The following is a 12266-nucleotide window of genomic DNA, read 5'->3' on the forward strand; positions in this document are numbered from 1 at the left end:
GCTATGACGATGACGGATGGGGGAGGCAGGATGCGGAAAGGCGTGGGAATGCAAAGCACTGTGGGTTGGTTTTTTGAGTGCATTGTGGGAAAAGGCTGTAGCTGCGGGGTTGTTGTTAGAGCCTCAGCCCTTGCTAGCGTTTGAAGACTGCGGACAAGATGCCGGAGCGAGATAGTAAGGCTTGGGTCATCTACTCTTCCGCAGCAGTCGGGGCACTCGATACGTTATTTTGGCTTCAGAGCTTAAAAGGGCTTTGAGGTGAGGGTGGGGAGGAGGCGGATGTGTGAAGTTTGGAATCCGGCGAAGCCGTCGGTCCCCGGATGAGGCCGTATAGCTCCAGACTCGGTCCACGAATCTTTTTTTTTTACCGCAGTTGAGGACATACTGAATTCCCCTTATGGGTCCGCCTCCGCCATCACGTTTTCCTGAGTTGCGCCTGTTCATTTTTTCACGTAGTATTTTAGCTGCGATCTTCAGGAAGTCTTTGCTGATATTCCAGCTCTGGTTTAGGAGCTCCTCCTTTGTGCTCCCATAGCTCCTTGTATTTTTCCATCTCAGCATCTGTTACATTATTTTGTCACTGTCGCTGTTCTTTTCTTTCTTCTTCGCTAGATTATGAGCAGCTTGAGGACAAGAAACATCTTATTATTCACTACTATAACCCTAGCTTTTGCATAAAGCCTGACAACTAAGATATTAATGACATAAATATCATCTGTTTTTTAGGTGAACCGTTCTCCAACCCTTTGGCCCCAGATGGCCACGATGTGGACGATCCTCACTCCTTCCACCAGTGAGTGAGTTGTTGTAGGACCATTTCCAAAATTCTCACTCATACTTGATTTGTTAAACTTTTTAAATAGTTACCACTGTTGTGTTAAAAGTATGTATGTCTTTGTTTTAATTTGTGCTTGCCTCATTTCTAGTAAAATGAACCATGTTTTAATGTATTTTTCTATTTCTTATTGGGTACTGATTTTTTAATTCTTTACCTTTCCTCCTAGATCAAAACTCACCAATGAAGACTTCAGGAAACTTCTCATGACCCCACGGGCTGCACCTACCTCTGCACCACCCTCTAAGTCACGTCACCATGAGTAAGTACTGGGATGGTACAGTCTCTCTTCCATCTCCTTCCTTGTCCTTTCTATAAAAAATCTACTGAACCAGAATATCTTAGATGCTGGAAGCCTAGTCCTTTTGTTCAGGGCTGTGGATCTTATTTTCTCCTATTGGAGATTAAGGCTTCAGTGAAGATTGGGATACCCTGGGATCTCACTGTTTCTGAGAGTGTGTTCTGTGGACTACTTTTACTTGAGTAACTAGTGGTGCATAAATGGGTAGCTTTCTGGGCCCATTCCAGTCCCGGACTCAGGCTGTGGGACAGATACTTGGGGATATAAAATTTTAATAGTCTTTTCAGGTGGTTGTCATGCTTTCTAAAGTTTGAGAACCACTTATCTACAGATACTGATATGAATCTCTGTCTTATTGAAACTGTTGTTTCGGTTAGCATTCTAGGTCTTCAGTCTTCAAGGCCAATTCCTGAGGCCCCTGGGAGTGTGGTAATATTTTGCCACAGTGAATTTCTTGTCTCTTCTAGGATGCCAAGGGAGTACAATGAGGATGAAGACCCAGCTGCACGGAGGAGGAAAAAGAAAAGGTGAATGGGGTATTGGGTTTTAAGGGGGTAGGGTTTGGGGGAATGGAATAGGGGCTAGCTGTGGGACTAGAGATTGAGTTTTCCCCTTGGTATCTTAAGGTTTTCTGCTTCCTGAGTAGGAAGGAATGATACATAGAGTGTATCATAGGGCTTTGGAGTAGGCCTGCCTTTGGGTTACCTTGGGCAGTTTGCTCTGCCTCTCCGATCCTCAATTTTTCCAGGAGTAGAATGGAGATAGTGATAATAACTCTCTTATAACGTTGTCATTAGGATCAACTGAGAGTACATGTAAGCATTTAGCACCAGTACCTGGCACATAGTAACTGCCCAATAAATCTTGACTGCTATTACTGTTATTGTCTATATGATACTAAGCTTTCTGGACTTGGTACTTTCCTTTCCTCTCTTCTGGGGGTAGACTAGCTAGAAATGAATTATTTTCAGCTGAAATTTAAAAGATGATAAAAATTCAGATGACTTTCTTGTTGCTTTGTGGAAAAGTCTCATATGTATAAAGACTCAATGAGGTAAAGATAATGGCGTTAAAGGGTTCTAAAGTGACAGAGGTTGCATCCTAGGTGGTATTGGAACAGAATCTCTGTAAGCTGGAAGATGCTGTAGTTCTGATTTTAAGGACTATCAAGAGGTGGCCACCAGTTCTATCAGCACATATGTGAGCTTTCACCATAGAGAGTTGTATGAAGGTACAGGGAAATGGAGGAACAGTTCTGCTGACCTTGGAGTAGCAACTGGTGAGTCTTACACATTGTTGTTTCTCTGTTCACAGTTATTATGCCAAGCTACGCCAACAAGAAATTGAGAGAGAGCGAGAGCTAGCAGAGAAGTACCGGGACCGTGCCAAGGAACGGAGAGATGGGGTGAACAAAGATTATGAGGAAACTGAGCTGATCAGCACTACAGCTAACTACAGAGCTGTGGGCCCCACTGCTGAGGCGTGAGTACTGAGGGAACAGGGCATGGTGGTTCCCTCAGCATCCCAGAATCATGCAATCGCAATGTCAGCTCTTGCTCAGACTTTTCTCCTCTCTGGTGCTCACCCCAAGCCACTTCTAGAGATACTTGTCACCCACAAAGGACTATTCTAAAGTGGCCTCTCATTACAGGGACAAATCAGCTGCAGAGAAGAGAAGACAGTTGATCCAGGAGTCCAAATTCTTGGGTGGTGATATGGAACACACCCATTTGGTGAAAGGCTTGGATTTTGCTCTGCTTCAGAAGGTGAGCCCTGCTGGGTAGCTGGAGGATAGTACTAGAGTACTGAATGCTCTTATATGAGCTCTGGGAGGCTGTTAAGGGAAGCTCTTTCTGGTAGCTCAGATGCTCTAGAAGAAGGGTTAAAGGGAGCCTCTCTGTAGGACTAATTGCTGCTTATTCTTCAAATCAGTCTAAATTTTATTTCCTTGGAGATGCCTTCCTGACCACCTAGGTATGGTTAGTTCCCTCCCTCTTACCTCCCACTTTCTTCACGCATTCACAGCGCTTCTGTTTCACTTAACCTTTGTAGTCATCACACTTTGTTGAAATTACTTGTTTAATTTTTCTGTCTTTGCTGCTGTAAGCTCCATTAGGGCAGACTATGTCTATCTTGTTTACTATTGTATCCTTAGTAGTTGGCACAGTGTGATATAGGGGATGGTCAGTAAATATATGTAATAAATTGTCTAAATAAATGAATGACTGTCTAAACCCTACTTGCTTTTTAATATCAGGTACGAGCTGAGATTGCCAGCAAAGAGAAAGAAGAGGAAGAACTGATGGAAAAGCCCCAAAAGGAAACCAAGTAAGTAAATAGGGGCATGCTTGAGGGTTTAGAAAAGTGAAACCTAAGATAGGAACACATTTAACCAAAGATTTATTTTTGTGTGTGTTTTCAGGAAAGATGAGGATCCTGAGAATAAGATCGAATTTAAAACACGCCTGGGTGAGTACACTAGTGGCTACATATTGTAGGTGAAATGCAGGGAATTTAGTGCTCTGGGTAGGATATGCTTCCCCTTTCCCTCAGCCTCTTTTCCTTTTTTTCTTGCTTCCAAACCAGCTAGTTTCCATAAAATACTCTTAACAGAACTCAGACCTGGCCTTAATTATTGCATATTTGTTCTTTATGCCTCCTTAGCTAAGTTGGAAAATTCTTTTAGATTGGGGCTTATGCACTAAGAGAGGTAGCATGGGTAGTGATTAAAACTCAGAGTTTTGAGTTAGACCTGAGTTTGAATTCTGATGATAAAAACTACACTAGGTGTGTGATTTCAGGCATCTGACTCACTTGTTGGGACTTGTGTAAGTCCATCCATAAAAATGGGGTTAATGTTTACTTCATGGGATTATTGTGGGGATGAACAGAAATAACACATAAAGTGCCTGCTGTATTCAACATGTAGTACAGGTGTTTTTTCTATAATCTTCAATATTATCTTAAACCTTATCCTTCTTCCCCACAGAGTCTAATACAGTGCTAGACTTATTAGTACCCTTGGTATGGCAATGTAAAAGAGTGGTCAAGAGCCTGACTTTGGAATTAGACTGCTGATTCTTTGCTCTGTCACTATATGACTTTCAGCAAATCACTTGACTCTCAACTTTAGAATTTTTTTTTTTTAATTTTTTTATTAGAGAAGTTGTAGGTTTACAGAAAAATCATGCAGGAAATATAGAGTTCCTATTAATCCCCCCAACCCTCCATTTTATGCTACTATTAACATTTTGCATTAGTGGGGTACCTTTGAACTATGTTATTATAATTATTCTATTAACTATAGTTCAGAGTTTACGTGAGTTCACTGTGTTTTACTGTACTATATTTGTTTTTAAATGTTTATTCTCGTAAAAACTTCCGCTTTTAACTACACTCTAATATATAATTCATTGGAGTTAATTATGTTCACAATGTTGTGCTACCATCACCACCATCCATTACTAAAACTCTTCCGTCACCCCAAATAGAAACTCTATACTACTTAGGCATTAACTCTCCATTCCCTACCCTCATCCTGGTAACCTGTATTCTAGTTTCTGACTCTGGGAATTTGCTTATTCTAATTATTTCATATCACTGAGATCAAACGATATTTGTCCTTTTGTGTCTGGTTTATTTCACACTCAACACGATGACTTTGAGGTTCAGTCATATTGTTGTATGTATCAGGACTTGATTCCTTTTTACATCAGCCTTAATATTTTTATCAGTAAAAACAGGATAATGATGTCCATTTTATAGGGCTGTTGTAAAGCTTGAGTGTAGCAAGGCACACATAGCACTTGGTGTGGTAGTCAGTACAAGATAAATACCTAATAAATGGCTGCTTTTATTGAAGAAGATTCTCAGTGGCTACTTGCTGCTCTTTTTTTCGTAGGTCGCAATGTTTATCGCATGCTCTTCAAGAGCAAAGCATACGAGCGGAATGAGCTGTTCCTGCCAGGACGCATGGCCTATGTGGTGGACTTGGATGATGAATATGCCGACACAGACATCCCCACCACTCTTATTCGCAGCAAAGCTGATTGCCCCACCATGGAGGTGAGTGACCCAAGTCCTGAGATGCTGTTCCGTAAGCCTCATACCTGGGAATCAGCCTTGATTCTGTCCTGGACCTTGTGCCCCTCATTTACTGTATCACCAAGTCCTTTAACTCTTAAATCTCAATTGAATCCATTCATTTTTTTCATCTCTACCAATATCATTCCAGTTTAAGCTATCATCTCTTGCTGAAACATTTAAAAGATGCTCCTAATCGGTTTCCCTATTTCCACTCTGTCTCCTTGCCTACATTTTTTTTGTGTGTGTGTGGTAACTTTTATTTATTTACATACAGTTCACCCTTTTAAAGTGTACAATTCAGTGCTGTTTAGTATATTCACGTAGTTGTGCAAACATCACCAATTTTAGAACATTTTCTTCAGCCCATAAAGAAACCCCTTACCCTTTAGCCATCACCCCCCAGTCTCTCCATGCCTGCTTTCAGTGTTTTTTATACATGGCCCGAGTTATCTTCAAAATACAGTTTTTTGTCTTGTTACAGTTTAGAAGCCTTTGGTGGTTTCTCATTGTTCTTAGAATAAAGAGCAATATTTTCATTATGATCAAAAAGCCCCTGCAACATTTGGCCTTCCCATCCTGTTCATCATCATGTCTCCCCTTTGTTTGTTTTCCAGCTATTGTGGACCTTCTTACATGTGCTAGATTTTTTTGACCCAGGGCCTTTGTGCATGCTGTTTCATCTTCACAACACTTCCTTTCCTATTTTCACCTAGTTAATTCCAACTCATCCTTCTGTTTAAGTGAGTAAATGAATAAATGAAGTGACCCCTACTCAGTGGGATAACATTCTCACTTCTTGTGGTTTCAGGCCCAGACCACGCTGACCACAAATGACATTGTCATCAGCAAGCTAACCCAGATCCTTTCCTACCTGAGGCAGGGTACCCGCAACAAGAAGCTCAAGAAGAAAGATAAAGGTACCTGGAGGGTTGGGGAGAGAAACCTTACCCCTGGAGGGGCACTTGGGGATGAAACTAATGTCCTGGAGCTTTCTGTCCCAGGACATTGGGAGGTTCCTGAGCAGCAGAGAAAAGTGGGAGCCATGGAGCCATTAGCAAGGGGATTGTTAAGCAGGTTCTATCTGCTTGACTCACCCAGGAAGCAAAGGTCAGGTTTGAGGCAGGAGGAGGGTCAATGTGCGTAGCTATCATTCTGCCAGAGATGCTTTAAAAGGGCATCGAGAGCTGGAAAGGTTGGTGAGGCAAGTGGTAGTTAACTCAGGAATGTTTTCCTTACTCCTTTCATTATATTTCAGGGAAGTTGGAAGAGAAGAAACCTCCTGAGGCCGACATGAAGTATGTATCCAAGCTCTTTGTCACCTGATCTGAGGGAAGCATTCTGTGTTTCTTTTCTTTGGCATTTTTGGGAGCCCTTGGTTTGAGAATCTGGAGAAGTGGCCAGGGGAAATGGGACAGTGTGTGACTTTGGTAGCTAGTCATCTCTTTCTGTTCTCTTAGCATTTTTGAAGACATTGGAGATTATGTGCCCTCCACGACCAAGACACCTCGGGACAAGGAGCGAGAGAGATACCGGGAACGGGAGCGTGATCGGGAGCGAGATAGAGATCGTGACAGAGAGCGGGAGCGAGATCGGGAGCGGGAGCGGGACCGAGAGAGAGAGGAGGAGAAGAAGAGGCACAGCTACTTTGAGAAGCCCAAAGTGGATGATGAGGTTACATGTGGGCCCCTTGTACAGGACTCTAGAGCTTCCCCTTCCCTTGCCTGCCCAGCCCAGGTATAGGACCCTTCCATTAAATAGGTGCCTCATGGTTCTACAGCAGTAACCGGGTTAACTAACCCAGAGTAGAACCATCCTGGAAATGGTGACAAGTTGGAGTAGAGAACTGATTCGAATTTGGGGAAGGATGAGTGGGAATCTTTCATGATGCCACTGACCTCAGTTTCTGTTTCTTTCCAGCCCATGGATGTTGACAAAGGTGGGTTTTATCTACAGCATCTTGCATTTCTAGGAGTTCTGTTTCCTTCTGAACTTGGAGTCTGACCCAGTGTTCAGAGCTGGCAAGGGTGGGGTAGGGGACTTTCTGGTTCTGGGTCCTTATGAGACCCATGTCTTACTTTATGGAAGAGAAAAGAGGACGAGTCTGGAGCTCCCTGCATCCCCCAGGGCAATGGCAAGGCATATTTGCTCTGTTAGATGTAATTCCTCAAGCCTTGGGGTTCTGAGGAGGTATACTGGAGGCTGAACTGACTGCTCTGGGCATCCTACCCTCAACTAGAATAGCTCATTTTCTGTTGGAGTTTGATTAAAATATTGTTAGATAAAAGGGCCCTGCTGCTTAAAAAACATTTTTTTTTTTTTTTTTTTAATGAAACCCACAGGTTGGAGGTATGTTGTAGGGGTAAGGTTATGAGATTCTCAAAGTCTAAGCAGAGTTCCTTTCTCCCTTTAGGACCTGGGTCTGCCAAGGAGTTGATCAAGTCCATCAATGAGAAGTTTGCTGGGTCTTCTGGCTGGGAAGGCACTGAATCATATCCTTTATTTTAATATGTTCCTGGGTTCTAGACTACAGTTCTCTTTTCATTCCAACTCCATCTCCCTCCCTGCTCCATCTCCCCCTGCCTCACCTCCTTCCCTCCTGTGCTGAATTGCTTTCTTTAAAATTTTTGAGCTGCACTGTTTATTTTGCTGTTTGAAACCTAAGTGACAGTGTAACAGTAAAATCATGGGGTTTCATCTAAACTTTACTACACTGCAGGTACAGAAATATGTGGAAACATTTTTGGAGAACTGACATTTTGCAAAATGCGGTAAATAGTTATACATGAGAAAAGGAGGCATTCAAAAGGGTATGCATTTCAAGTTATTGTGGGTTGTGAGAGAATTTTTGCAGGTAAAATGTTTAAATTTGTCAACAGTAGTGTGCCAGTGTATTTAAAATCATGAAAAAGACCTCTCTGGTTATGTTACCCATTACATATTACTATGATATATGTTTAGGGCAAGATGTCAATACAGCCTAAGTTCCATGGCATTTTGGTTTTTCTTCTGGAGTTAAAGCTATTTTTCTTGGGATAATTGCAGCAGCAAAACAAACCAACTGATCAAGAAACACTTCTGCCATAACTTCAGTAATTTTCAGGATACATCAACTGACAGTGGTGTTGCCATTCCCAGTTCTTTATTTATTTATTTTTTTTGAGTGAGAGTGGTGGTGGTGGCAGAAAACAAAATAACTTTTATTTTCCTTGGATGTGCTACTAGTTGAAGTAGTCCCAGTTCTTTTAAGAATTAAATCTCTGCTAAGAATTATATCTCTGCACTACTACCTTAAAGCACCCTCCTGTATTGAATTTTTGAATTTTCATAGGTGTGAAATTATGCCTTGTCTCTTTGCCAGAGGACCAATTCAAGCTCACAATCATCTCTCAAGAGTTCTCTTGTTGGGGCTTCTAGCCCTTTGCCCCTTTTGCCTAAAGCTTTTGTGTGGTTGGTAGAATTCCAGAACTTTCTTTAACACTGCACACACTGAAGAAGCCTGAGGACAAGAAGCAGCTGGGAGATTTCTTTGGCATGTCCAACAGTTATGCAGAGTGCTACCCTGCCACGTATGTAAAACCCTTCTAAAGAAGTGTGTCTGGGATCATTGGAGAACAAGTTGGGGGGATGAGGTAGAAACTTGATTTTCTGTGATCCAGTTGTACTTCTTTCTTGGATGAACTATTTTCTTAGGTTCTGAGTGGGAGGTCTAGCAGGATGGTCAGTCCTAGGTGTATGTCCTCATAGTTTGGTGGGTTCTGGAGGAAGCATGTAAGTCTGACTGTACAGCATCTTTTTAACTGTTGGTTCTCTTTAGGATGGATGACATGGCCGTGGACAGTGATGAAGAAGTGGATTATAGCAAAATGGATCAGGTGTGGAGTTGGAAGGATAGGTGGGGATGCTGTGGCACATAATCTTTAGCACATACACCCTCCTGCCCCCAAAAGAACTGAATCTCATTTACTGGGCCTCGCACTCATTGGCAGTATTGTGGGATCATGCAACTTAACTGTCTTAAAGTCTCTGCATAAGATCAAATGAGTTAGGGTTAAAAGTCTAATTTTTTTTATTTCCCACAGCAAAGTACAAGACTTTGACTCCCATCCTAGGCAGGATGCAAGCATATAATGCATAAGTAGAAAGAGCAGAAGGAACTGCAGTCTTGAGAAAATTACTAGTTTTATTCTAGCCAGGATTGAAGCTTTCCTCTAAGTCTTAAACAAAATAAAAAACACTAATACCACAATGGTGACGAAATACATCTCAGTATATTATGGTGGTTAAAAGCATAGTTTAATTCTTTCTTGGAGCCTTGATTAATCTTGTCACTGCTGTTGATAGGTTTTGTGACTGCCAAGTTATACTCTTTATGCCTTGGTTTCCTCAGGTACCCATCAGAAAAATGGAGAAAATATAGACCACTTTATAGTCTTTTTGTGAGAACTAAGTAGGATATGTGTTTAGTGTTCAGAATAATGCCTGGCCCATGATAAGTGCATAATAAACATCATTATTCTATATTAGAGTAGGATTTATTAATAGTGAAAGCTGAACCTCTTTGGTCTTCAGGAGAACGTGGGAGAGTCTAGCTTTCATCAAGGGCCAAAATTCCATTTCCACTGATAACCTCCTCTTCCTTTGCTTCCCATTCCCCCATTTTGTCCTGTAACAGGGTAATAAGAAGGGCCCCTTAGGCCGCTGGGACTTTGATACCCAGGAGGAATACAGCGAGTACATGAACAACAAGGAGGCTTTGCCCAAGTGAGTGTGGTGCTGAATATGGGCAGGGTTTGAGGAGGGGGATGGTGATGGGGCAGACAGACTTACACCAGGTTAGTGGGTGCATTCTGGCTGAGACAATACCAGATAGGTCCCTGCCCACAGGGTCCTCTGTAAAAACCTTGCTACTGCTACATAACCTCTTCCTGCCTTCTTCCCCCAACCACTCTTTTTGTTTTCAGGGCTGCATTCCAGTATGGCATCAAGATGTCTGAAGGGCGGAAAACCAGGCGCTTCAAAGAAACCAATGACAAGGCAGAGCTTGATCGCCAGTGGAAGAAAATTAGTGCAGTATGTGGAACTATCCCTCATGGGTGGGGAGGGCTCCAGCTGGAGGGAGACACTAGCTCATGGACCCAGGAACAGGCAGGGGGTTGGAAAGCCATGGTGGTGGGAGAGAGGTCAGCTTTAGGCCTTAGATGAGCTTGGACTGGCAGCGTGACTATCGATTATCACTGTTCTTTTTGCAGATCATTGAGAAAAGGAAGAAGATGGAAGCTGATGGGTGAGCATGATACTTCCTATGTAGGATTGGTGGGTATTGCTTGGTGTCTTCATCTTATGCTGACCCATTTCTACTTTCATTGTAGGGTTGAAGTCAAAAGACCAAAATACTAATCTCCAGTTCCAGCTCCAAGAACAATCTCCACAGGGATATGTTCCCCACTGCTTTCTCTGTACAATTCCTAGAAAGACTGCAAGGTGTTTTCGTGAAAGTGTATAAAATTGTATAGTTATCTAGTTCATTAAAGTTGGTTAACCTTTCTTCTCCATATTGAGCATCCTTTTGCCAGGGTCCCTGCAACCAAGAGGGATAACTGAACTGGCTATGTAAAATCACATGCAGAAAGTCATCTCAGTCCTTTCCCAAGTTGTGGTCCTAAGTCCTAGACAATAAGGAAGTTTACTATCCGTGTGACCAAAAGAGAAGGGAAGAATGACCCTCACTGATGGGTGAGAGGTGAATAGAGGAACAGAAGCATGATTGGTCTCAAATGTCAGACTCATTCAGGTCCATCTGGGGGCCTAGTTTCAGGACAGAGATGCTCGCGGAATTAGGGTCACCTCAATGGAGCTGTGCCTATGTGACCCCAAGGTTGTACAGGACTGGGCTCTTGGTGAAGATACCTAATGAGAATCACTTCTGGGAACAGAAACCTTTTGTGAGCTTATGCCCTCCTGAGAGCTTTAGCAATGCCAAGCACAAATCACTGCATCCTTGGTTCAAGGGGTAACCTTGGGGAAGCACCTTGCTGGTTGAGCTGGCCTATCCTGACTCTGCAGACAGAACAAGCCCTGTCCTAGTTCAGAAAGATTTGGTGCCCTCATCATTGAAACATTTGCCAAGGACCAGGGTGGGTTCTCTGGACTTTGAATCACTGCATCCCTCACCCCTTTCCTCCTCTTTGCTCATTGCCAACACTTTGGTCTGGTGCTTGTCATCAGGGGTCACCATTTCTTCCTGGCTGGATGCTAAGTTTCTATTGCCTACCCTGATACCAAGTCCTTTGGGCTCCTCAGACCCAGGAAACGCTGAGAAGCCATCTAAGCCATTCCTTTGCTTTTGATCACTTTCACCTTGATGGGCAGGACTTTCTGAGGAAACCAGCTTTATACAAAGCACCTTCAAGGCTGGAGTTGGGCCCTATCTCTAATAGCACCTACAATGGCTAATTTCAGACAGTGACACCCCAGCCTTAAGGCTGTAAGCAGTGGTCGCAAGTAGGAAAAAGGTTTCAGAGACACGGACTAAATGGTGCTTAGCAGTCTTTCTGTCACTAAGAGCAAGACCATCTGGGGAATGGTTGCCAGTTTACAATTGGGAATCTGCCAAGTACCACTAAGCCTTGTGGAAGTGACTTAAGACCTGGTTGGCTATGTAGTGAGTGATGGGGTCCCAACACCACGTAGCAGCTTTTATCAGTCACTCCAAGCACACGGTGGACCAGACAGCCTCCTTGAGATTCCTAACCTCTCCTCCTCCACCTTCCTTAAAGAGGGGTGGGCATTAGAAAGCTTAGTGCCACAGGGATGTAAGCAGGTTGTCTTCCACCACAGGGCTACCTGCTCCTACCCTGCCACCCCCATGCAGACTGCTCCCATTTTTTTGTGGAACCTTGATAAGTAGGATGTTCAGAACATCATTCGTCGTGCTCATTTTCTTCAACTCCTGGGCCAGTTCTACGCACTGCCTGTCCCGCCTGCTGAGAGTTGAACTAACCTGAAGGTAGGGACGCGGGTCGCTATCCGTTTGGGCAAAAATTA

At 43.1% G+C, this 12266-nt stretch overlaps 1 protein-coding gene across 2 annotated transcripts; it reads left to right on the forward strand.

The window, feature by feature from the left end:
- Positions 1-33: 33 nt before the first annotated feature.
- IK (IK cytokine) lies at positions 34-10774 on the forward strand. 2 transcript variants are annotated; one of them, XM_037801682.1, is made up of 20 exons: positions 34-174; positions 727-793; positions 1005-1097; positions 1604-1663; positions 2451-2618; positions 2788-2902; positions 3394-3464; positions 3559-3605; positions 5038-5201; positions 6031-6139; positions 6478-6517; positions 6680-6893; positions 7140-7158; positions 7633-7711; positions 8708-8788; positions 9037-9094; positions 9895-9983; positions 10184-10292; positions 10472-10506; positions 10592-10774. In XM_037801682.1, the coding sequence occupies exons 1-20, from the start codon at positions 159-161 to the stop codon at positions 10617-10619; spliced, it is 1662 nt and encodes a 553-aa protein (XP_037657610.1). In that variant the 5' UTR covers positions 34-158; the 3' UTR covers positions 10620-10774. The 2 variants fall into 2 exon arrangements, with proteins under 2 accessions (XP_037657610.1, XP_037657611.1); XM_037801683.1 differs by having other exon boundaries at positions 131-174; positions 727-797.
- Positions 10775-12266: the final 1492 nt, after the last annotated feature.

Source organism: Choloepus didactylus, chromosome 13, assembly GCF_015220235.1.
Source record: "Choloepus didactylus isolate mChoDid1 chromosome 13, mChoDid1.pri, whole genome shotgun sequence".
In the NCBI taxonomy this organism is placed as follows: domain Eukaryota; kingdom Metazoa; phylum Chordata; class Mammalia; order Pilosa; family Megalonychidae; genus Choloepus; species Choloepus didactylus.

Excerpts from the sequence above, each read along its gene's own strand:
- IK (XM_037801682.1), top strand. Across the intron at positions 3,606-5,037 it reads CGAATTTAAAACACGCCTGG|GTCGCAATGTTTATCGCATG; the intron begins GTGAGTACACTA and ends TTTTTTTCGTAG. Across the intron at positions 9,095-9,894 it reads ATTATAGCAAAATGGATCAG|GGTAATAAGAAGGGCCCCTT; the intron begins GTGTGGAGTTGG and ends GTCCTGTAACAG.